Source organism: Camelus bactrianus, chromosome 1 (assembly GCF_048773025.1).
Source record: "Camelus bactrianus isolate YW-2024 breed Bactrian camel chromosome 1, ASM4877302v1, whole genome shotgun sequence".
In the NCBI taxonomy this organism is placed as follows: Eukaryota; Metazoa; Chordata; class Mammalia; order Artiodactyla; family Camelidae; genus Camelus; species Camelus bactrianus.
This window is the reverse complement of record NC_133539.1, coordinates 2771785-2797166: the sequence shown is the minus strand read 5'-3', so window position 1 is coordinate 2797166 and position 25382 is coordinate 2771785. Positions and strand designations below refer to the sequence as shown.

At 58.6% G+C, this 25382-nt stretch overlaps 1 protein-coding gene across 6 annotated transcripts in view; it reads left to right on the top strand.

The window, feature by feature from the left end:
- The window catches only part of PDE9A (phosphodiesterase 9A), a 92249-nt gene extending 67178 nt beyond the window's left edge, over positions 1-25071 (top strand). For 2 of the 6 annotated variants that reach the window (XM_074348024.1, XM_074348222.1), the window contains 14 exons: positions 1344-1428; positions 7529-7610; positions 9129-9203; positions 9328-9390; positions 13070-13156; positions 13882-13986; positions 14214-14296; positions 15418-15574; positions 16752-16865; positions 19285-19389; positions 20045-20173; positions 21623-21718; positions 23513-23582; positions 24825-25060. In XM_074348024.1, the coding sequence (XP_074204125.1) occupies positions 1344-1428; positions 7529-7610; positions 9129-9203; positions 9328-9390; positions 13070-13156; positions 13882-13986; positions 14214-14296; positions 15418-15574; positions 16752-16865; positions 19285-19389; positions 20045-20173; positions 21623-21718; positions 23513-23582; positions 24825-24838 (1265 nt within the window). In that variant the 3' untranslated portion in view covers positions 24839-25060. The other 4 variants (XM_074348116.1, XM_074348150.1, XM_074348069.1 and 1 more) reach the window with 4 other exon arrangements.
- The last annotated feature ends 311 nt before the right edge of the window (positions 25072-25382 follow it).

Genomic DNA, 25382 nt, shown 5'->3' with positions numbered 1-25382 from the left:
TCCAGAAGGAGGGCGTGGGCTCTTGGTGGGAGCCCAGAGTACAGAGGGCTAGTTCCCTGTGCTTCCCCACCTCGCTGGTCCCGTGTCCTGGTACAGAAGGGCCTCTCCCACAGCATCCCACGCACGCAGACGCAGATCACCGGGACCAGATCTGAACACCAAATCCTCCAGATTCCTGCCATTTGGGCAGAAAGAAGCAGTGTTTTCCTGTAGCCTTGCCCCTGCTTGGCCCCTGACGCTGTAAACTTCAGAAAACCCACGCAGGGAGGTTATGGTCCCTGCCAGGCTGCCCAGAGCCTGGCACCGGAAGCGTCTCCCCCGATGTGAGCTCCAGAGTCTTGAGAGTCCCTCCGGGTGGGAGGGGATTGGTGGGAACCAGTGGAAGTCATTGAGTTGCTTTGTTTTTAGAAACCATCCGCAGGTTATTTTTAGCCATATTCAGAGCCACGCTTGATGAAAAGGCGGAGTGAGTGGCATTGTGGGTAGTATCTTTTTGCATGAAAATTGAGCGGTGATTACAAAGTAACAAAACTAATCTTTTTTTATTTCCTATGAACTGACTCTGATTTAAAAGCCTTTCCAAAGCTTGCAGGATTGCTGGGCTAAATGTGCACCTGCGAGGGTGAACGTCTTGAGTTGAATACTCGCTTGCAGGCATAAGCGTCAGTCCATCCTTTGATGAAAATAGTGTCCTGACTTAGGGGACCCCCCCCCCGAAGCAGGACCCCGGGGATGAGACCAAGACCAGGGTCTCTCAGCCTGGTCTTAACCTGGTTTGTTCATTTCGCATCCATTTCAAGCGAACACTTCTCCTGGTGAACTGCTCTACAGAGGACCTTAAAATGCAAAGCTTTTATCTTAATGAAATTTTTTTAACTTAAAAGCTTATCTTAATGAAATTTTAATCCTTGCTGGGAAGGCTGCGGTTTTGCAACCACTGAGCCCTTCATTGCATTTTAATGCCCTGAGAACACATACCCCCTTTTCCTTTCGGGGATAAAAGACTCTCTGTCCCGTGTCCTCGGCTGGTGCTCAGGGATATGGAAAGAAAGCGAGAAGTGGGTGCGGGAAGAGTGGAGATTCAGATTCAGGGAATGGGAGGGGAAGGGGCTTCCCTCCCAAGGGGCCACACAGATGATCGCGATGCTTCTCTCTGGGCCACAGAACAGACCCGCCACGTGAGTCATCTGTGGTGGGCTGATTGAGGGTGAGACCCTGAGTATTTGCAGCCTGGAGGGAGTGGCAACCACTGCCCAGGCCAGCTTACCCCCGGGGGACGTGGGAGCCCCCAGTCACCGGCCTCGCATATCCATGGTGACCCCGTTGTTTCTCTCTGTCACCAGTGGAAGGACTGAAAGTGGTGGAGATTGAGAAATGCAAGAGCGACATTAGAAAGATGAGGGAGGAGCTGGCAGCCAGAAGCAACAGGTAAGGTCCGCGCCAGATGAGCCTGGGGCAGAGCTCCATGTGAACATACGGGGGTGGGAGGGGCTGCGTTTTCCCAGAAGCAAGGCTGAAGGTCTGACTCAGCTCTGGCTGGGGTGGCACCATCTGGGATTTGCTTTTCGATTACACAGCTTTCTTATCATAAAGGAGCGTTTACGGCAGATGGAGGCCAAGAGGATGACTTCACAGGGAGGGAGAATGACCTTCCTGCAGATCAGTGTTAGGATTCACTTCTCTCCTTGAATGAAGTTGACACTGATTTTTTAAGAAAGCGGGCAATCAAAGCAGAACAGCCTTTGGCTTACAGGGGATGAGTGTCCGGGGCCCCAGAGGCCCCGCTCCCATGAGGATGTCCCCACAGCACAGAGCAGCAGGTCAGGGGAACTGTGCCACGAGGTTCAGCCATTCTGGACACAGAAACCACTTGTCCTGCTGAACAAGGGTCCCTCCACATGTGCCCTTGGGGAGCCAGCGTGAGGTGGACCAGGTTTCCAAAACTCATGGAAAAAATGCCCCCTGCCTCAGAAGTGAGGTTTGGGGTACAGCCGGACCCTCTACCAAAGCCACATCCAAAGCAGATGTTCAGGCTGAGGACAGAAACACACAAGGTCAGCCAAGATGATGCTGGACGCTGCACACGCATTGAGCACCTGCAGCGTGCGGGGCTGGACGCTGCACACGCATTGAGCACCTGCAGCGTGCGGGGCTGGACGCACCAGGACCCGCTCACACCTGTCTGCTCCCTTGGGCTTCTTCACGCCCACGGTTACCATCCAGGGGGCCACTAAGGATGCTGCAGTTACAGCCAGACCTCAGAGGATTTAATGGGACTACTGGACCTGAGAAGCCCTGTGCCAATGCACCAAATTGTCCTATGGAGAACATCTAACATCTTGAAGCTCATCCCCTGTGTTTTAAAAATTGAGAGCAACCTGCTTCGTGTGGAGCGTGGCCGAGTGGAAGGGCCTGCGGGGCCGGAGGCACAGGGGTGCTGATGGCGGCGGCTTGGTCCCAGCGGAGTACGGCGGGGCTGGCGGCCTCGCGGCAGGCCCGGGGAGTAGCCTCACGGGCTCAGAGCCACGTCCGTGTGTGACTTACCGGGACACTGCCGAGTTCACATCCCACATACTTGTCAGCTAATTTGGATTTCGTGATGTCTCAGTCCACTCGATTTGGAGGAAGTTGGGTGAAGGAGTTTGTGACAACAGAAAATTGTGAGCGAACGATTCATCCCTGCATCCTCATAGTGAGAGGCTGTTTGGGGTCAGGAGAGAGACCCTCATGTAACCTGGAGGAGCCCTGGAGTTGCCTGGCAACTGCAAGCTGCAAGGATGCTGGGGCCACCACGCCTCTGGTCACAGTGTCACCCTCGGGCTCAGCCCTCTAGCTGCCCTTGCGCCCCGGCTGCCACGTGCTGGACCTCCATCCTGTGGCCAGTCCTGATGCCCGGGGGAGAAAAGCCAGTCAGCCAAGCCCTACCTCAGTCCCTCTGCCACCAGCCCCATACTGGCAGTCGCAGCCGTGTGCCGTGTCCGCTGGGGCGAGAGAGTGGTGCCTGGTGGGCCGCGGTCCCCACAGGTCCCCCTCTGTGGGATCGCCTCACCCGCAGATGTGCTGTGTCCAGAGAGCCCACAAATCACTTACAGGAGGCAGTTTGGGGTTTGGTTTGGGGGGATTGGTATAGTTGATTTACAGTATTCTATCAGTTTCAGAGGTACAACCTTGTGGTTCAAAAGCAGGAGGCATTTTGTAAGGCAGCCTCTCCTACCTTCCCAAGTGACTAAATCGAGAGCAGCCAGGGGTAAGTCGCCAGCCCCCGCCTGGCTGGCCTGCCCCGTCGTGTCACCGGCCCCCTCTGATGCGCACCCCCCACTCCTGTTCCGTGGGAGCCGGGCGGGGGCAGGGTGACGTGCGCCCCTGGTGTGGTTTCCTGTGTGCGCTGGCCCCGCAGGGCAGGTTGCAGGAGGAAAAACAAACTTCCACCCAAGTGGTACTAGTTTCCTGTGGCGGCTGTAACATAGCACCGTGGTGGAGCGCGTGCTTAGCGTGCCCAGGTCCTGGGCTCGGTCCCCACCACCTCCATTAAACAAATAAATAAGCCTAATTGCCTCCCCCCGCCCCCCAAGTGTAATACAGTGAAAAAGAAAGTCTTTAGAAAACAAAAGCACAGACTGGAGCACTGACATGGTAGGGCTTTGTGGTTCAAAAGCAGGAGGCGTGCCAGGGGTCTGACGCGGGCACCCGGAGGGCCCGGCTCCCGGGAGACTGTCCCAGGCGCTCTTCTAGCTCCTGGCGGTTCTCAGCGGCGCGTGCTGTCCCTCGGCTCGGAGAGCGCCCCTCCGGTCTCTGCCCCCGTCTTCCCTGGGCCATTTCTCTGTGTGTGTCTGTCTCTGTCACGATGTCCCCTTTTAAAAGGGCACCAGTCACGTTGGGTCTGGGGCCACCCTCCTCCAGTATGGCCAGTCTGAACTCATTACACTTGTAACAACCCTATCCCCAAGCGAGGTCACCGTCGCAGGTGCATGGGGCCAGGACTTCAGCATGACTCTCGGGGGTCGCCACGCGCCACCTGGGGAAGAGCCGCCCAGCTTCAGAGCTCGTGGGAGGCGAGCTGTCACCTGCGGGTGTCCGTCGGGGGTGGAGCGGGCCGAGCTGAGCCTCGTCCCGGTGGCAGGGCCTCCTCCCTGCTCCCCCAGGAAGCACATTTTTGGAGCTCACAGCGCAATAATCCGAGAGGAGCCTCCCCAGTGCCCTGACTGCTCCTGGAGGCAGCGTGTTCTCGGCAGGCAGTTTTTACAGCATCCCATGTAGGTGAGAGACGGGTTATTGTGACTCTTCAGTCAAAAACAGAATGGCGTGAGAGCTCACACACTGCGACACAGCTGGGAAAAAGAAATCCAGTCTCAGGGCTCAGGTCTAACCCACAGCAGCCACCTCGGACCCTGGCCCAGGGGCCCAGACAGCCGTGCCCTCTCCTTCACGAAGGAATGGATGCAGATGGAGGACAAGCCATTTGCACCGCCTCTTCCGTCTCTGTTGACGGCGGGGCTCTGCTTTAATCAGGCGGAGGGGCCTTGTAGCCATTCAGCCTCCTGGGACCAGGCTTGTTACCTGGGACCTCGCCCAGACTGCAGGGGCGGGGGCGGGGAGAAATCACACGGGACGACGTCAGCCCAGCTGCTCGGGGATCCTGCCTCAGGGGGTGGCCAGAGGGGATCAAAGGCACCAGGCCGGGGAGGAGGGGGACCCACTTAGGCGGCCAGGAAACCTTAAGTGCGGACCACCTTCGCCCACACGAGCATGCCGCAGCGGGTCCTCAGAGCTGGGAGTCCAAGTGGCCCACGGCCACCTTGCCCTGGGGGAGTGGGGTCAGTGATCCGGTCGGGCGCAGACCCACAAACACCCCCCGAACAGACTGCTGTCCCCTGAGACACATGCCCTGGGTCTCTCTTGGGTTTTCCGCCATGAACGAAGAAGGTGATTGCCCACATGTGGGGCAGGGCCGGGCCTTGCTGAGCACGTGCCTGCACGGAGTGGAGCTTGCTGGCTCACCCCGGCGGGGGCTGCAGAGCACAGGGCGGCATCTGAGGGTTCTGGGGTCTGTAATCGCCACTTTCATCCCCAATAAACGACCTTGACCACCGGACGGGGAGCCCCAGAGGAGGGGAGGCTGGGAGCACAGAAAATGAAAGCAAAAACAAGCCCCACGTAGAATGAAAGGAAAAGGCACTGTCAGCTGGGGGAGGCTGGTTCCCATGGCAACGGGGCGCAGAGGGAGCAGGCGGGGGGCGCCTGGCCGAGGTGGGGCGGCCCTGGCAGGAGGCACCAGGCCCCAGCAGACGCTCCCAGTGCTGGGATGTTCGAGGAAGCAGCTGGATTCCCACACCTCGCGTGGTGAAAGCTTACACAGCCCTCCGGGGAAGGAGCAGGACTTCCCTGGGCAGCCCAGGCGTGGGCGTGTGTGCAAAGAGGTTAAAAGCAGAAAAGGAATCATGACGACACCGTGTTCTTAAGACCAAGTTCCCCTGCTCAGGAGTGTGTAAACGGGACTCCTCTCGCTTACAGGGGTGACCGTGGAAATCGCTTGCTTGGTGCCTTTTCTTGGTTTTGTCACTGTTTCACTACGTCTGTCTTAAAAGACCCTCCACGCATGAAGCAAGTCTGATGATTTTTGCAAACATCGGCTCAAGAGAAGGAATAACAGCACGCCAAGAAAATAATACCAAATGCTCTTTTTGCAAAAAGGAATTAGACGTGTTATTCCGAGTCTGTCAGGCCACGTAGCCTCCTTGTAAAACCTCCCGCCTCTGCTGATGGGGGGGTGAATCCGTGGTGACAGCAGGGACCGCGACGCTCCCGGCGGGAATCCAGTCCTGAGCTTCCCAGGTGTTTTTCTAGGAACAGAGTCCCACCGAGTTTTGACAAACGGCTAAGAAATACTGTGTTGTATTCTCTTTTCATTTACAACGTTGTGAGCAATAAATAGATCAAAATGTCACCGACCCGCAGCATCATACGTTTGTCCAGAAAGCCGTGGGGTCTGCACTTGCTTTCATCTGCCAGCTGATTTCTTTTAGTCTCGTGTCTTGGCGAATGGTTTTGCACAACTTTTTAGGACGTACTGTACACAAGGAAGAGTCTTCCCTTTCACCTGAAGTCCCCTCGCCCCGCACAGTGCTCGTAACCGTCTCAGAGCCCACGTAACGGTCCACCTCGCTGATGTACCGTAATGGTCTCAGCTATTTCCCATTTGGGGACACCCTGCTGGCTTTCTGGTTTGATTCCATGGTTTTGCAGCAACAGATAACGCAGAGATGAATACCTTCGCGCTGTTGGTTTGCATCTAATTCTTTACTTAAGGTAAATTTCCCAGAGGAGACATGCAGCTTAAAGGATGCTATGATATGGTATTAAACTGCTCTTCCGGAAGATGGAGCTGTATTTACAAACCGCATGAGCTTCTGTGCTGGTCCCACCCCCAGCCTGGGAATCTCACACGAATCGGGTGTGGAACCTACCCCCCTTCCCTGCTGTCCTCCCTGTTCAGGGGAGGATGGAGAACACCTTCAGTTAAGGTGCCAGGTGGGGTGCCAGGTCTGGGGCAGCCCCCACCTGCAGCCTCATGCTATGACCCACAGGCCAGCACACTCACCCCTGACGTCGGGAAGTGGATCCCCCTAAAACCACCGGGTTCTTCTTGTTCTGTTCTTGTGGGCGATGCCTTGATGTTAAGTAACAAAGAGCAGTCAGGTAGTGGATTCATCTCTCAACATGTGTAGTGCAGACAGCTGGGGACACCTTGCAAGTCCATCGCGGGAGGCGGGGTGGGTGACGTGCGGCCCACCCCTCCCGGGGCCCAGAGGAGGACTTGCTTTTTGGTGAGGTTGAGCTCTTTGAGGCAGAAGCAATGAGTTGGTGGCATGTTCAGTGGGAAAAAACAAATTGCCAAAGAGCAAGTTTGGTGCAGTTCCATCCTTGTTGAAAGTACCAGGAGCGGGGGAAGGGAGAGCTCAGTGGCAGAGCGCGTGCCTAGCGTGCGTGAGGTCCTGGGTTCCACCCCCAGGGCCTCCATTTGAAATACATAGATAAACCTAATTACTTCCCCCCTCAACAAAAGCCGCAGAGGCTGTCCGTGTGCGTCTATGCCGAGCACAATTCTAGGAGACTCCAAAACTTAACAGAAGGCACTTCCAGGTGTGAGATTCAGAGGAAGGAAGTGGGTGAGATGGGGCTGACTTTTTTTATTTCTTTTCTTTTCAATTTTTTTAGAATAACTGTTTTGCTTGCATCACTGAAAAGAGTTTTCGGAGCTTCTCTGAGATGAAGGTGGTGGGTTTCCCGAGGCCTCAGTGTTGCTCGGGAGGTGCAGGCGGAGTGCTCCCGGTTCGGCCACGCGGCATCCTTGGCTTTATGACTTATTCTTCCACAACAAACGAGGCCAGAGGGGCTCGTGGGGTTTGGGCTGGGTTTGGGCTTTGGGGTTTTTTGTTCTTGTTGCGATGAGAGCCCCACAGGCCGCCGCCCGGGTGAACACCAGGGCCGACGCGGTGGCGCCAGAACTGATCTTGGCTCTTCTCTGCAGGACCAGCTGTCCCTGTAAGTACAGTTTCTTGGATAGCACTAAGAAGTTGACGCCTCGACGTGATGTCCCCGCATATCCCAAGGTAAGATGAGGTCCTGCCTCTGAAGAAACGGGGCTGTGTCTGCAGCCCCAGGGCGCGGTCCCCCCCCCCCAGTCACCCTGGCCTCCTGGCCGCCAACTGTCTGCACATTTGCAAAACCAGCTCCCTCCAGGGCCCTGGGCTGTGGAACCCTCCTGTAATTCTTAGGTGGAATGTATTTTCTCTGTGACGTTTGTGTAGCAAAAGTGGCCCAGGCCAGAGCTGACTGTGCCGAGAGATAATGGCCCCTCGCTGGTGTCCGCCCAGCCCCCCATCGCCCCCTTGGCCAGCGGTTTATACACTCAAATGTTACTTTAAAGAACTTTCACTTTTAGCTCAATTATTTAAAATCTGCTTCATTGCATCTCCTGGCCCTGAACAGTATGGAGCTATTAGAAGTTTTGCTTTATTGTCACAAAGAATTTCTCAGTTACTGGGGACCCCGGGCCCTTGTTAAAGCAGCAGCGCCCTGGGAACTGAGGGAGGGGTCTTCAAACAATTACAAAAGGAGGGTCTGGTGCTGGTGGTCACCCCGTCACCAATGCCTTCAGCCGGTGACTGAGAGGAACCCAGCCCCACTGATTGACGCGCCCTCGTGCTCAGATTTGGGCTTCGCGGCAGCCGGGACCCTGCAGACAGGGGCCTGGCCGTGCACAAGGCAGGTCCCCCTGCTGTCCCTGCAGCAGCAAAGCCCCCCAGAGCCTTCCCGCCAGGGTGTCCCCCCTCAGGTGTGAAGGACGAGCTAAATACCGTCCAAGGTTTTCACATGGACCCCAGAGCCTTTTCCCATAGGAGCTCGTGGCCCACGTCTCAGGACCCTGTCCTGTCCGGGGTCCCAAGGCCCAGCCTGGGGCCAAACAAAGGATGCCCAACCTCCACTGCAGATCCCTTTTTAAAAAACAAACAGAAGGACCTCAGAGACAAATACATCTAATTCTCAAACACTGTGACTGTCTTCTGTCTAAAATCTGCTCTTTCTTGTCACAGTGTGGCCTGGACTCTGACCTCCCCCGGCTCCAGCCCCCTCAGCAAACTGCAGTCAGAGCCCATAGCTAAGCCAGTGACAGGCTCCCCCCGCCAAAAAGCCATCACAATAGCTTCGTGGGCAGTATTTGAATTTATGCCAAGTAAAAAACAGTTCCCTTGACTCCACTTCACTGCGCGTCTGTCAGTCAGGTTTGTCGAGATGTCGTTAGCACGCAATAAAGGCCGCCTGCCGTGGGCGCCCTGTGCTGTGAAGTGCGACAGACACACGGCCACGCAGCCTCCCCCACCGTCAGGTGTAAATGTTCTTTCTGTGTCCCCAAAAGTCCCCTCGTCCCCAGGGTGGTCATTCCCGGAGATCTTGCCCTGCCCCCGGCCACCGCGGGTGGGAGGTCTGTCCCCGCAGTTTCATCCTCTCCAGAATTCTCGTGGGATGTAACCTTTGGGTCTGTGCGCAGGTGCCCTGGGTGGGGGGTGGGGAAGGCACCCGTGCCTTTGTCTCAGGGCCGGCTGACGCCGCTCCCCCGTCCTCCCCAGTACCTGCTCTCCCCCGAGACCATACAAGCCCTGCGGAAGCCCACCTTCGACGTCTGGCTCTGGGAGCCCAACGAGGTGAGTGAGGGGGCTGCCCAGGGGCCAGCGTCTCGGGGACCAGACGGGGGCGTCCCCGTCGCTCTCCTCCTTGGCTTCTCCTCTCTCCTTTTCTTTCAACGTGATTCTCCAAATTTTCATTCAGACTGCCCCTGGTGGGCTCGGGAAGGCCCTGAACTCAGGAAGGGGCACCGGACCCGAGGAGCAGGTGAGGGGCCTTGCACCTGGGCTCTGACTGCACATGTCCCCAGAGCGTCCCCAGGGCCATGTCCTGACCCCCAGGCTGGCTGCTGTGCCCCCCCGGGGGTGGGGGGCCTCCAACGCATTGGGGAGAATTTCCAGAAGGGGCTTCCACTGGAGGTTCTGCTGAGAGCGAGGCGAGGGGACATGGGCACCTGCGTCACGGCCGGACGAGGGGCAGTGAGGACTCGGGGACCGAGAGTTGCTTCTTACAGCAAGAAAGTTCTTTAACATTTCTCTTCTGCCGAGAAAACCCAAACCTGGAGTTTTTTGGTTTAGTCTCTTACCTGACAACATCACTTACTCCCCCTTTTCTGAACCCCAAGAAACAAGAAGTCTCTCCGCGTGGGCTTCAGGCCACCAAAACCTACGGACTCATGGGCTTTTCTGTGACACAGAGCGGCCGCCCCGGGATCACTCATGCGCTCGGTCGAGGTCAGCAGGTGGACGTCCCTGCAGGTCGCAGGAAAGGGCTTTACTCGCTGAGCGGTCGCCATCCCATCACGGTCGCCTGGAATCTCCTCAGGGACCCACTTCCACTCGCGTGGTCTCCCAGGACACGGAAGCCCGGCGAAGCACAGACCCCGCCCCCACCCGGCCTGGCCGCTGGGCAGGGCCTGTGCTGGCCTGTGTCTCGGGGTGTTTTCTAGCGAGTAAACCCGATGACATGTCCAACCAGTCAGTGCGTGGGAGCTGCGAGTTCAGGGGAAGGGGGCATTTTAAGCATGTGGCCGCCACCTGCCAGAGCTGCGTGATCAGAGATGGACGGGGCTGGGGAGCGTGACCGGAGGAGCCAGAGCTACATCTTCCAAAAGAAGCAGGAGGACCTCTGTCTCAGCGGCTCCCAACGATGGGGGGCCTGTCCCCGGGGCTCGGGACACACAGACCCCTGCTTCCAGCAGGGGGACAAGAGTCACCACTGAGCACATCCAGAAAAGTCACGTTTGGCCCCAGCCCCTGGGGGGTGAGAGCAGACCTGGGCCTGACGGCAGAGCCCCTCCGTCCCCGTGTCCTCCAAGCTCGGGCTGCCTGAGGCCGGGGAGGGGCGCGCCCTCACACTGAGAGTGTGGACGCCTCGGGATGGGAAGGTGCCTCCTTCCTACATCAGTCCGCACGCGGGGCGTGCGTGCAGCTGCCATCAGGGCCGGGGTGGAAGGAGCGACGCTGCCCGTGCGGCCGGCTGCTGGCCCGGCCTCCACCAGCACATCCCAGGGGAGACTGGGAGGGGTTCCGGCGCTTCCAAAAGCCTGCAGCTGCCTGCGGTGGCAGCCGGAGGTGCTCAGAGACGGAGCCCTGGCCTCTGGCACATCTGGGCACGTCGTGGATTTTGGAGTGCTGGCAGCGAGGATGGCACTTGAAGCCTCAACAGCCCGCCAGCCCCCGAAACTGCATCTGGCCGCCCCCGGAGCAGCTCGCATCCCGGGAACATCAGGACTCCGGGTGGTGGTGGCTCACCTCTCCCCCTCCACGCGGGGGTGACGCGCGCCTGGCGTCGCCTGGGGCCGCGTCCGGCGTCCTCCGATCACACACACCACACGGAGGTGGCTGAGCGCCAGCTTGAAGCTGCGGGGCCTCTGGTCTCTCAGGCGTCCTCCACACTCTCCACCACCCGGCCGCCCAGACCCCAACCCGCTGCCACGTCCGGGCCGCCAGCACGAGAGCAGATGCACAGACGTGTCACTCCTGCTCCGGAGCCGCCACGGAAGCGGCACCAGATGGTTTCGTCTGCCCGTCACCTCTGCCTCTTGACTGTCGCAAACATTTCAGCTCCTCGGGGTTGCCCTGAACCCAGAATGGGCGGGTGGAGCAAAGGTGTCAGGCGGTGAGAGATCAGAGCTACAGCGTCCAGTCCCAAGGGCCAGCATCCAGGACGATGTGGGGACCAGAAGCTCTGGACAGTGAGCCCCCTGGCTGGCGATAGAGCTGCCGGCAAAGCTAGGGGGATCCGGGCAGCAGCCTGGACACCAGCCCTCCCGTCCTCAGGCCGGGACCCTGCACCCTGACCATCCTGTAAGGGGCTTCTTCAAGGCTCTGGAGTCCAAGCCCCGGGCCCAGTCTGCCCGTGTGCTGCCCCCTCGAGGAAGACGGGTGTGTGGTTACCTTCAGGGACTTTCCATCTGGGACATCACCCCAGTTCCCACTGCATGGGGGAGCGGGGCAGGGGGCGGTTTCCAGTTTTCCAGGTGGACTCTTTGTGATGCCACGGAAGCCTCTGCTCCCTAAGGTGTTCCTTTCATGGACACTGATGCCTGGTCATGGGGTTGGATTTGCAAAACCGCAGCCGACTTGTGTGTCCAGTTCTCCTACACTGAGTAACAAGTGGAAATGAGTTTTCCTCAGCGTGTGCCCTGTAACAAACACCACAGGCGCTGGGGGAGCGGGGTGGGGGCTTCCAAAGAATGGGAGAAACCTGTTCTCACAGTCTGGAGGCTGGAAGTCCAAGATCAAGGTGTAGGCAGGGCCAGTTCCGTCTGAGGCCTCTCCCCTCGGCGTGCAGATGGCCGTCTCCTCCTGTGTCCTCACGTGGTCGTCCCCCGTGCGTGTCTGTGTCCTGGTCTCTTCTCATAAGGACGCCAGTCCTAGCAGACGAGGGCCCACCTCAGTCACCTGCTTCAAGGCCCTCTCTCCAAACTGTCTCACTGGGGTCAGGGCCTCAACACAATGATTTGGGGGTCACAGTTCAGCCCCTAAGACACCCTTTTGGGAGGAGGTCACCCGGTGAACAGAGGCAGACAGGAAGCAGTGCCTGTGCAGACACTGGGGTGGTGGGTGATGGGACGGACGGAGGGCACAGGGGTGGGACCTGGGGGGCGGGGGGAGTGCGGCCGGTGTCTGCCTTCTGCCCCCAGCTGATTCTGTGTCGTCCCGGCTTGGCAGATCCCCATCCCCCCTGGGCTCTCACCCAAGACCTGCCTTCCCAGAAAGCAAAGCCCACTGGGTCAAACTCTCACTTTTGAAAAATCATTTAATCTTTCTTCCCTAGCCTAATTAGATGCGAAGCTCTGAGGGGTGTTTAAACAGATGGCAACCGTAAATCCTCTTTGGGACTGGAAACAAAATCAGTTCCAGCTTGAGCGGGGATTTCTGGACAAGGCAGCTCAGAGGGGAAGTGCCCCAGAAGGAGGGCCGGCTTCTGGGCACTGCAGTTAACACATTAAAGAGCGTGACCCCGCCGCCGGGGGCCGCTGGGGAGCGGGGTGCCGCACGTCTGGGATGTGCGTCCTCGAGCTCCTCCATCTCCCAGCCTCAGGCACGTCCAGGGCCAGGTCTGCTGAGGATGGAACTGAGTCCCGGAACCTCACACTGTGAAGCCGACCCCCTGAGATGGTCCCTCACGTGAATAAATAAGTGAAATCCTTTCCAATGCGGTCATTGGGTGCGGTGTCCCTCTCACCCGGCGTGTCCCCTCCTGCAGAGAATCCCATTGACTTCTGAACCCCAACTGTTCTTTCAAGCCCCCACATCCCTTCAGGGGATCCTGAAAACCCCCAGTCAGCAGGCTTCGCTCTCCAGGACCCCCAGGAGGGGAGGACTCGCCTGGGGACCGGCCTGGGGAAGCCACCCGGCTTTCCTGCAGGCTTTCCCGGGCCGTGGGGGCCTGGCCTGGCCCGGTCATGCTGTTGACCGTCCTGCTTCTGTGCCCGCAGATGCTCAGCTGCTTAGAGCACATGTACCACGACCTGGGCCTGGTCAGAGACTTCAGCATCAACCCTGTCACGCTCAAGAGGTGGCTGGTGAGTGTCAGGCCCTCCTGACCCTGCACACGGTTTCACAGAGTCCCACGGGAATGGCCCGTGGGCGCCTCCCTGATGGAGATGCACGAGGCAGCATGTGTGTTGGGGGGGTGTCATGCACACGTGTGTCTGTGCATGTGTGCATGTGTTCCTGGGTACGTGTGTGTACATGTGTGAGCATCTGTGTGTGTGCATTTGTGACTGCATGTGTACATGTGGGGTGTGTGCACAATTGTGAGTGCAGGTGCCTGCGTGTTTGTGGGGGTACATGTGTAAGTGTATGCATGTGAGTGTGTATTTGTGGTGTGTGCACGTGTGTGTATGAGTGTGTGAGGTGTACATGTGGGGAAGGATACCGGTACGTGTGTAAAGGAGTGTGTGTTTCGCAGCAGATCTTTCTTTGAAACACAGTATTGCTCAGAACCAAACGTTATAAGCGTGTTGAAGGTTTGCTGGTGACTGGAGCCCCTCACGTACCCCCAGCCCCCTCCCAGCTTCAGGTCCCCGGATGGCCCCTCTGGGGATGGCTCAGTCCACGGGCCCAGAGTGGAAGCCACAGCGTGGCCCTGGGACGCCCTCAGGCCCCAGGGCCCCCTGTCCGCACCCTGGGGAAACGGGAGGCCCAGGCCAGGAGCAGACAGTTGGCGACAGGGACAAAGTGCCCGGAGCCTGGAGAGGCGGCGGGCGATGGGGCTGAGGCTGGACCCTGCCCTCTCATCCCACAGCTCTGCGTGCACGACAACTACCGGAACAACCCCTTCCACAACTTCCGGCACTGCTTCTGCGTCGCCCAGATGATGTACAGCATGGTCTGGCTCTGCGGGCTCCAGGTGTGCAGGGCGGGGGGGGGGGTCCTCCCCTCCCTGGGAGCCCCGCCCCTCCCTGGAGCCACAGCCATCCCTGGGAGCCCCGCCCCCGCCTGTGTCCATGACAAGCGCCCCGCCCTCCTCCCCCTCCTGACCCAGAGAGGTGGGTCCCCTCCCACTTGGCCTCGGCCCACCCGGATCCCACCAGGTTACGCCCCCTCCTCACCCCACCCACCCTGTCTCTGATCCAGGAGAAGTTTTCCCAGATGGATATCTTGATCCTGATGACAGCGGCCATCTGCCATGATTTGGACCATCCCGGCTACAACAACACGTATGTTCGGGGTCTTTATCTCCTTTTTCCCCCTCAAGGGCATTCTGAGCATCAGAGGTGAACTTTCCAGCTCAACGCTCTGCAAGTTCCAAGCTGCAGCTGTCGGTGAAGGCTTCTCAAGCCCCCAGCTCCACCTCCGTGGGACATGGCTCCCCGATTTGGGGCTTTGTCCAGGGCCTTGACTCCTGGGACAGGACCCCTGAGGGGCTGACACACCCCTTTGTGGTCCCGGCCCCAAGTCTGCATCTGCACAGGCAGAGCCTGGCAGCAGCAGAACCTCGCTTCCCCCCAAAGCAAGGAGTGGCGCCCACCCACATGTGGACCTTGTTCTCTGGGTCTCACTCCCCCAAGGGCAGCCTCCCAAGTGAGCAGAGAGAAGGGGCTAAGACTTACTGAGTCAGAGAAGGGTATGGACGAGTGAGAGGTGGGAGGGTCCAAGGCAGGGCAGGGCGCAGAGGCCAGGAGGACCGGCCAGCTTTGCTGGACCGCACATCCAGTCCCGCCTCTGGGGGCGAGGCACAGAGATCCACCCCAAGTACCTGCCGGAGTCCGGGCCACGTGGTGTTGGTTTGTGTTCGCAGCGATGCATGGGTTGTTCTGTTGAATCTGTGTGTTCGTGTTCCGAATTTTATTGTGTGTGATGACACCGGATACGCCAAAGAACCGGGCGGTGGTTTGTCAGGACCAGAGCGGATCCCAGGGCGGGGACGTCTGTGCTCCCCAGAGGAGGCGGCGTCCCCTCACCTCACACTCGGAGGATGTGCCGAGGACAGGCCAGCCAAGGGCCGAGCCCACAGCCCCTGACGTGAAAATACATCCTGACCCCCCACCACCACAAACTGAAAATGCTCATGGGGCCTGAACACCCTCAGGGCATGTGGCGGGGAGGCCCTGAGGCTTCTTGGTGGCATCTGCCATTAGTACTGTGACATCTTGGGGGCATCTAGTTAGCAGGCAGCAGAACATCAGGAGAAGAGGGTTCTGGGCACCAGCAGGGTGTGGTCGCCCCCAATAGCCCCATCACTTCCAGCCTCTAAACACCCGGGCGCTGCTGCCCTGACTCACAGGGGCCTCCAAGTGCGGGTGCCTGAGGCTCCCTCTGCTCTCTCCTGCGATCCCAGGTACCAGATCAACGCCCGCACGGAGCTGGCCGTCCGCTACAATGACATCTCGCCCCTGGAGAACCACCACTGTGCCGTGGCCTTCCAGATCCTCACCCAGCCTGAGTGCAACATCTTCTCCAATGTGCAGCCGGACAGCTTCCGGCAGATCAGACAGGTGTGCGGGGTGGGGGCTCGCTGCTGCAGAGCGGGGGTTTCGGGGGAGACGGTGAGCAGGACCAGAGAGTGGAAGCCCCCTCTGCTGTGGCTGAGGCTCCCGGGAGCTCTGAAGCACAGCTGTGCCCTCCAGGCACCCTGGGGAACAAACCTGCCCACCTCCTCCAAGACCACGTGACCCCAGGAAAAGGTGTGCACGTGGCGTGCACACCTGCGTGGGCTTCCACGCAGCTGCACCTCACGGCCACCATTTACTTTAACCCTTTGAGACAAGTCCTTTCTGATGTCGCAGCCCAGGAAAGTGAGGCTGACAGAGAGGAGGTAACTCGCTCACCCAAGGAGGCCGAGTGTGTCCATGTGGGCCCTGGACAGACACGTCTGCTCCGTCCGGCAGGGCAGAACCCTGGCCGCTGGCCCCTAGGCCCCCTCCTGTCCCCGGCCACCCCGTGAGCCCCCCACCTCCCACTTCAGAGAAGAGACCTTTCACTCCTCAGGGCACATTGGGAGGAGGATGAGGGTAGCCACCTGTCCTCAGGCAGACCTTCCAAGTCACCAAAAGTGGTGCCCCCACACACAGGGGGTCCCATTGAACACCGCCCTGTGCTTCACCCTCCGACACTTTTGGTGGGGGCGGGGGGGTGATGTGAGAATCACATCCTGAGGAGCGAGGCGGGCTGAATGGTAGCCCCTCCAACCAATAAAAAAAGGTATGTCCACCTCCTGACCCCCCAGGACCTGTGACTTATTTAGAAAAAGAGTCTTTGCAGGTTTAATTAAATTAGGAGCTCTGGGTTAGATTATCCAGGTGGGCTCAATCCAATGCCAAGTGTCCTTATAAGAGACACACAGAGGAGGGACACAGACACGGAGAGGCTGTGTGACGACAGAGGCAGAGACGGGAGTGATGCGGACACAAGCCATGGAGCGCCAGGGGTGGGGAGTCGGGGGGCACCAGAAACAGGAGACGTCAGGGAATGGAGCCTCCAGAGGGCAGGCTCCCCAGCCTCTGCGGGTCTCAGTGTCTTTGTGAACATGAGGACGGGGATTCCGAGGCACGCCCACAGCGCTGGCGTGAGGACCAGCTGAAGTGATGTGGGCGGCCCCGCACACAGTCGGCACTCACTGCCCAGCTGTCGAGATCGTGCCCCGTGTTGACGCTTTGCTGTTTTGCTTCTCAGGGGATGATCACGTTAATCTTGGCCACGGACATGGCAAGACACGCAGAGATTATGGATTCTTTCAAGGAAAAAATGGAGAATTTTGACTACAGCAATGAGGAGCACGTGACCCTCGTACGCAGGCTTGTCTTCCCTCTTTGGGGGCTGGTGGGTGAGTCCCACCCTCCGGCTCAGACTGGAAACCAAGAAGCCAAAATTCGTAACCTCGCCTCGGAGTGAGGTGTCGCTGTCACAGCTCTTACCGGGAAAGCCCCCTGGCGGGACCCCCCCCCCCAGGTTAAAGGCAGCCTTTTCCTGTTCCTCCATCTCATTCTGATTTGAGGGCGATGAGTGGGTGAAGGCAGTCCCTCTGGCTCTGGTTTGCTGAGAATAAAGTTGGTTCTCCCATGAAGGCCCAGCCCCAGAAAACACACTGAATCCCAGCCTCTGGGCAGGCACCTTGGGGACCCGGTGGGACCCCACGCCTCCCACCTGTGCCCCCACCAGCTACATTTCAGGGCGCCCCCTGCATAACCAGGGCGGAGGGACCAGAGAAGGGCGGGAACCTCACCCGTGACGGGGGTGTGCCCACATCTGCCCTTCGGAGAAGGGAAAACTCGGGAAGACTTCCCGCCTTAGTCTCCAGAGAGAGACGGGGTTGGTTCTGCGAGCCTGGTCTAAGGGCGAGGTCTACTCTCTGACAGCCTCGCTCTCTCAAAAGTGTTACCATCCACACCGTCACTTCCGTCACCATGTGTTCATCAGCAAGGACAGTCCTCTTCGATCTGGCTGGACTTCTGACCATCCTGTCCTCAGGAGGGGCTCGTCCACTCCACAAAACTGAATTATGGCTAATACACACAGTGTGCAGGGGAGGACCTCCAGTTTTTAATAACTGAACAGCGGGAGAGCCTGTCCCCCCAAGTCAGGGCCTCCCAAAGCATCCCATCCCAGATGGAAGAGAGAGATGCAGTCTGGTGTAGGGAGTTCCTTGTTCCTGGAAACAGTGGGACGGGGGAGGTGCCACCCTGCCCTCTAAGATGCCGAGAAGGCTGAGCAGGGTCTGGGCGGGGACACCTCTGGAGATGGAAGATGGAAGGGCAGACCAGCCCCATCCATTGCCAGTTCTTTGCAGAGGAAAGGCCAGCTGGGACGGAGAGATGGGGCAGGAACCCAGAATGTGGCGCTGCCAGTGTTGAGGGGTCACTTAGGACAGCGGGCCACTCAGAGAGTGACCATCACGTCTTTGCAGGCCAGGGGCAGAGAGAGGCACGGGCTCCCCAGGGCCCCATCCATCCACACCCCACTGCCCCCCACCCCAGGGTGAGTGTCAGTGACCTGCACACGGACGGAGGGAGTTAGTCTCCTGGGAAGACGAGGACGCGGCCGGGTGTGGGGCATGCAGGGGGCACCATCTGGGGCTGGTGTCTGGGAAGGCTGGCAGGAGGGGCCAGGGCAGGACCTGGACGGTCACACGTCCAGACGTGGGCGGCGAGGAGGAGGGGGCTTCTGGGGGACGGCAACTCAAGCTGGGCAACAAGTGAAGGACAACGGGGACGGTACATCACTGCTTTTGTAGAGCTTTTGGGAGGACTGGAAGAACAGACAGATTTTGATACAGTTCGTGACAAGTCGAGGGTAATTTTTTTAAGTCACACAGTCTGATGCTGTCTGCTCAGGACTGCCGGTCACAACCTAATGTGTGGATGCGGTGCTGCTTATCTGCGCCCCCAGGCGAGCTGCGCTTAGGCTCCCGGGGAGGCGTCGCAGCCGACTTGCAGCTGCAGCACTATGGCCACCGCCTAGCTGCCGGGAGGCTTTGCGATCAGGGCTCTTTGTGTTTTCCTAGCTGTGTTTTATTTGAAGCCTTTCAAAGGTAGATGGTAAATGAAACACCGTCACAACTGGAAATGTGGGTTAGGCAGCTTTAGGTGAAATTAGTTTTCCCTTTGATATAAAAATAAAAGTTTATCCAAGTATGAATTTAAAAAAAAGGCAGGAAGCCCAGGGTCCCAGCAGAGGCCCGGCTAACACGGGGCGGTGCCAGGCTTGGGACCAGAGGGCAGAAGCCAAGGCCACCTCGAGCCTTGGGTGACTGTGCGCCCCCAGGCTGGGGCAGGATTCTGCCTTGGACGCCCCTTCAGTCAGCAGGCGGGACTGTGGTTCCCCATCCTCCTTCCCTCCCCGGTGCTCAGGGAGGGGGTGCCCTCCCTGCTTTTACGTGAGGGTCCCCTTCCCCTCTATTTCCAGCGGGCCACGTCTGTGCCCAGGGGCCCCAGGACCCTCCACCTCAGGGGGTTCCTTCCCATTACCTTTTAAAGTCCCGCCTTCTGGCAGTGCTGTGTCTGCGTTTCTTAGTATTGTCAGCGTCCAGAAGGTACGCTTGAACTTGGCAGTGTGTGGTTTGTGGGACCACCGTCCGTGTTTTAAAGGGGCTTGCCCACGCCTCGAGCCCCCACCTCTGGGAAGATGCTGACTGCCGGGGGTGCGGTGATGCCCCGCAGCGGCGGGACCAGCCTGCGTGGTGGTGCTGATCCCCCCTCTCTCCCTCTAGCTGAAGATGGTTCTGATAAAGTGCTGTGACATCTCCAACGAGGTCCGCCCGGCGGAGGTGGCCGAGCCCTGGGTGGACTGCTTGCTGGAGGAGTACTTCATGCAGGTAGGGGCGCTGCCCAGCAGCCACCCTCCCGTGGCTCCTTCCCCCCTTCACTGGGTTCATGTCGGGGACGTGGCAGGCTGGTGCCAGGGTGGCCGCGTCACCAGCCCCCTGAAGCCGTGACAGCGGGCGCACGTCAGCAGTGAAGTGGGTTGTAATTTGAGGCACAGAAGACGGGGACCAATGGGAGCAGCACGTGTCAGGCTGCCCCTGTGACCACTGGCTCACCTGCTGAGGGGCCCCCGGGGCCCGCAAGGGCCTGGAGCGGGAACCGTGGAGGCAGAGGGCATCCAGGGGAGGTCAGCCAGCAGCCGTTCCCGGGAGGCTCTGGGACAGACAGCCAAGCCAGCCCAAGATGGAAGATGCTGGAAGGGACAATAAGCCACTTGCTACAGCAGCCTGAGGAGCTGTGGGGGTTGGGGGGCTGCGGCTGAGCCCCAGCCCCCCAACCCCAACCCCGGCACAAGCCTGCAGGCCCAGCTGGGCAGCACGCAAGGTGGCGTCCTCTTCCCCCGTGACCGCCGAGGTGCTGGCCGCGCGGCGGGTCCCCCTGGCCTGGTAGCTGTTTTCTCTTTCTCGCGGGATGTTGACCCTGAAAAAGCTCCCAGATTCGGATGGTTTTCTGTCTTAAACGTCGTGTCTCCTGCATTCCCCGCAGAGCGACCGCGAGAAGTCAGAGGGCCTGCCCGTGGCCCCGTTCATGGACCGGGACAAAGTGACCAAAGCCACAGCCCAAATTGGGTTCATCAAGTTCGTCCTGATTCCAATGTTCGAAACGGTGACCAAGGTGAGCCGCCATCACCACGAGCTGGTGACCCGAGGATGGGAAGTACTTGTGTGTGCACACACACGCACATGTGCTTGGGCCACCTGCCCAGTGCCCCACCTGAAGTCCCCCCCCCCACCTTAACGCCAGCATGTCCAAAACAGACTCCCCTCTTGCCTCCCCACCCATCCCTCCTGCCCCGCCGGCCACGCCAGCAGCAAAGCCACAGAGCCGCACGGCTTCCCCTTCCTCAGCCACCTTGGCCAGGAGAACCTCATCCATGGTGTCTCTGGGAGCCACCCCAGGCCCTCCCTGTCCCAGGGCACCACCCAGGGGCCTCGTCAGTGCCTCTCCTGCTTGCCTTCAGAAGACCCTTCTCATCTACGCACACCTCCATCTCACCCCACCCCACCCAGCACAGGGCTGTCGCCAGGTTAGTCCTCAGCCAGGAGATGGTCTCTGCCTCTCTCCTGAACCTTCCATGGTTCCCCACTGCCCCCAACACACGACAAGCCACCCCGCCTTGTTGTGCACAGTCCCCCACCCTCCCTGGCACTTCCATCTCGCAGGACGGCCCACAGCTCCTGGTCTCACCTTTTCCAAACCTCCACCTCTGAGCTCAGGCGCCCCATGCCATCCCCAGTGGCCTTCCATAACTGTCTCAATGTGTCCTTCCACCACACTGTCGCTTCTCTAAGAACCCGCCTTCCTGTATGAGCATTCCTTCCACAACCACGGACCTCGCCTGGGCCGGCAGGTGCAGGGGCACAGTGAGGGGATGACGGACCTGCTCTCCTCCAGTTGCAGGAGCAGAGCTGGGGCTGGAGAAGCCTGGGAGCACTGCAGCTGAGAGCTATGTGCCCAGGGTTCCATGGGGCAGGGATACCAGGGGCACGCCTCCCTGGAGCTGGGGAGGTCGCAGGTGAGGGGGCAGGTAGCGCCCTCAGAGCTGAATCTTAAAGACAAATGGATGTTCGCCAGGTGGGCCCGGCACAGCGGGAGCTGCAGGCGGGAGGCAGGGCCGGGCCGGGATGTGCTGTGAGCAGAGGGGATGGCCTCGCTCCTCCGGCCACAGGGCCGTCAGCGGCTAGTGGGTGAGGTTGGCGTTTGGATGATGAGAGTCTGCAGGATGGACAGTCGGGAGTCCCAGGAGATAGAAGGAGGAGAGCAGCTTCTGCCAGGTCTACGTGGAAAACATGAGAGAAGGAAACAGCTCAGGTGCGTGGGTGGCAGCCTCGCAGGCTCCATCCAGGAGGGCTTCCAGGAGCCATTGACCAGACGGCATCAAACCTTGGGCACCTTGGATTCTGCCGCAGCCACGGCCCAGGAGCCTCCAAAGGTCCCCTTGGACAGAAGCACGTTTCCCATTCGGCTGGTCCCCCCAGACGCACGGGACCTGGCGCAGTTTTGCTCACGCATTTTCCGTAAGGAGGACGGACTGTTGATGGCATCCGTCTGTGTCTCTCCCAGCTCTTCCCTGCAGTCGAGGAGCTCATGCTGCAGCCCCTGTGGGAATCCAGAGATCGCTATGAGGAGCTGAAGCAAATAGACGACGCCATGAAGGAGGTGAGACGGGAGTGCGCACAGGGCCTGCACGGCCGGCCGCACCGGCGAGAGGCCTTCGGGGCCAGAGCTCGTCCATCCCACCGGAAAGCCGGGCCGGGTCAGACGAGGGGCTCTGTCTTCGGGGAAACCATGCTGCATGGAATGCAAAGTCCCGGAGGGAGTCACCCATGGTTGCGATGGTCCCCGCGGGATCACAGCCTCATGGCTGCTCACACCCCCTCGGAGCAGCGCCCCGGCCCTGCGGGGTCCCTGTCCTCCTCCTCTTCCCCAGGGCGACCTTGTTCGGAGGGAGGGCAGTGGAAGAGATGCCCCCTGGCACAGGGAAAGCCGCCACTCGGGACCCAGCCGCACGTGGCACCCGCAAGGAGCATCAGGAGATTGGCTCTGGCTCTAGGTTGCTGCTGGGATGGGTCCTGTGTTTGAGGGAGGGGACAGTTCACGGCTCAGAGCTGGGGTGGAGGTTTTCCCAAAAGCCCCCAGAGTTGGTCTGGCCAAGTCAGGACCCCAGTGTGTGCAGAGCTGCGTCAGGCCCCCTGCCGCCTGAGATCACTGCAGACCCCCACCGTGATGTCTGCGGCCCCTCAGGTGTGGCCTTCCCTCCATCCACCGTCCCCACCCCCCCTCCAAGGCCCCCAGTACAGCTGGAACAGCCTCCCTGCTGCCCGGTGCTTTGTCCCCGTCTGGCCTTGGCCAGCATCCGCCTGACTCCAGGGCCCCCCTGACCCCCATGCTGGTACCAAACCAAACTTGGTCCGCTCACCTGAACACAGTGAAGCCAATCTGCTGCCCCGGGTTGTGGTGAAGGAAAGTGCCATGTTCACGGCAGCTGCCAAGCAAGGAGCCCAGGGCAGCTGGTGCTCAGAAAACCCCAACTACCCGATGGGTTTCAGCAAAGCATTTTTAAAGGCGAGGTGAGGGCGGGGCGTCCCAGGGTAAGTGATCAGCTCAGGCACAGTCCTTGATTGGTTGACGGTGAAGTCACAGGACGGTGTCGCAGGGTTACTGTTACCCGTCCTCAGGCGTCAGTCAGTCTGGGGGCTGCATGCTCATGGCATCTCCCACCGTGCCCCTGCCCCACGGAACCTCCCGTGTCACCCTCGCCCCTCAACCTCCTTTGTGCACGAGACACGGGACACGCTCTGCCGCTCCGTACAGGCTTACGGGTCGCTCAGCAATCCAGGCCGGCGACCAATTTCTCTAGTTGGATTCTTCTCCCAGAAAGTCAGACAGGTTCGGAAACTCTAAACATCTAAGAGCAAATGACGAAGAGATGGATGTAAGCGGAGGTGTCCCCTGGCCGAGTCGTCTCCCCGCCCCACGGCTGACAGGAGGCTAACGGGGCCTGACCCCCTTCCCCTCATCCCCGGCCAGCTGCACGCCATCCCCATGGAGGCCCTGAGTCTCCAGGGCCCAGCAGGGCTGCTAGGACCCTCCAGGGCCCCTTCCTGTCCCCAGAAAGAACAGACCCACAAAAGAGGTGAAAGGGTGTGGACTCCACCCCCCACCCCCGGTGCCCCGGGGCTGCTCGTGGCGCCCATCGTGGGCTCGCGGTCCACGTCCAGACGGTGTCAGGCCGGTGGGGCCTCCGGCTGCGGGGACAGTGGCTGGCGGTGCAGAGCCGTGTCTGGGACGCTCACACTGTGGTGTGTTGGCTCACCGAGGGTAGACCTCAGTGGCCTCACACATCTTAGCATCTTCAGTCCCAGGAAGCTCTTAAGCAGACAGGCGGTCACTCACACACTGTCTCCTGGAGCCTGACTTTGGCCTTTTTATCCTCCGTCCTGGTTCCTGCAGAAGGTTGACAGCCTGATGTCCGGGGACACCAAGTCGAGAGAGAAAAGCAGAGATGTGAGAAAGAGTGAAGGTAAGGCTGTTCTGAACGATGTCTCAGTGCTTACGTAATTCAGACCCAGATGGGGACGGCTCGGAAATCCTGAAAGAAGGAAGGAGGGAAGAGGGGGAAGGGACAGAACCTGAATGGCTGAATCTTCTTAAATAAGTGAAGCTTTGCTTCCTTGCGTGCTTATTAGAATTGGGCTCTGAAAGGCCTTAGGAAACAGAGGAAGATCGTGATCACAGGTGCACCGCTTGCCAGGGAAAGCACTGTTTGAAAGCTTTTCAAAAATAAAGCTGCTGCTTTCGTTGCTGCAAGCCCTTCCGGTGCCCTTTGGGGACTGGCCGTTCAGTTAGTCCAGGCGGAAAGCAACCAGCCCCTCGGCCTCCACGAGATGAGGCCAGCCACCCACGTGCCTGAGGATCGTTTGAGAGATTCTCAGAAAACATTCAAGGCGCGGGGCGTGAGGACTGGGTGTGGTTTTGGGGAGGAGCAGAGACAGCCCCGGCGTCCGACAGTCCCTGCTGTGAGTCCGGGCTTTGCTAATCACAAGCTGCGTGATGTGCGCAGGCGTCTGAACCTCTCTGAGCCACAGCCCCCATCTCTAAACTAGAGGTGACAATCCCACTCCTCTTGTTGCTTGAGTTTTTTATTAACTTTTTTAATTGAACTGTAGTTGATTTACAATGTTAGTTTCAGGTGTACAGCAAAGCAATTCAGTTACATGCATACTTTTTTTTTTCAGATTCTTTTCCATGATAGCTTATTACAAAAAATTGAATAGAGTTCCCCGTGCTGTACAGTAGGTCCTCGTTGTTTATCTATTTTATATATAGTAGTGTGTATCTATTAGTCCCAACCTCCTATTTTATCCCTCCCCACCTTTTCCCATTTGGTAACCATAGTTTGTTTTCTGTGTCCATGAGTCTATTTCTGGTTTGTAAATAAAATTTGTATCATTTTTTCAGATTCCACATATAACTGATATCATTTGATATTTGTCTTTCTCTGATGTACTTCACTGGATATGATAATCTCTAGGTCCATCTATGTTGCTGCAAAGGGCATTTTTTCATTCTTTTTTATGGCTGAGTAGTGTTCTGTTATATGTATATATACCACATCTTCATCCAGTCATCCTGTTGTTTTAGTGATTAAACGAGCAGAGTTCTGGGACAGAAGACATGCTCCTTGTCTATGTGTGATTTGTGGCACTGCCTGCACATTTCCAGTCCCACAGACACAAATCAGCATTCTTTCTCCTTTTCCAAGCAGACTGTGCATGAAGAAAGCAGAGACCGGCAGGATGCTATCTGGACCCGACCAGCTGAGTTTTGCGGTATCCTCCGTGCAGGGAAGAGTTGGTTCTGAGCACCTGACATCACAAGATCACATTTTCTAAGAACCGTTTTGTTCACTGATACAGAAAAAAAAAAAAAGGACTTTACGATGCTGTACAGAATTTTTATTTTTAAGCTGTCTTTTAAATAATATATTCTTATACAGAAATGGGTACCGTACTTTTTCTTTAGTTGAGTTGTGCGTCCTGGGCTGCTTCTGATAAACCCCAGAAATCTCCCCTGGTTTTTGCGTGGAGACGAAGACACTGCTCTTCTCGCCGGCGTGTCTTAGAGCAGTGGCCCAGGGATGTGATGCTGGCCTCCCGTGTGTAATTCAGCGTTAAAACATCAGAGCAGTCCCCGGAGCGCGAGGACGTGCATGCCCCGATTGTGAGCTGTGAGGGGGACATCAGCGGCGGTGCTGGGGACGTGGGGTCAGTCGGGCCGCAGGCAACGCAAGCCCATGAAATCCATGCGGGATACTGACGAC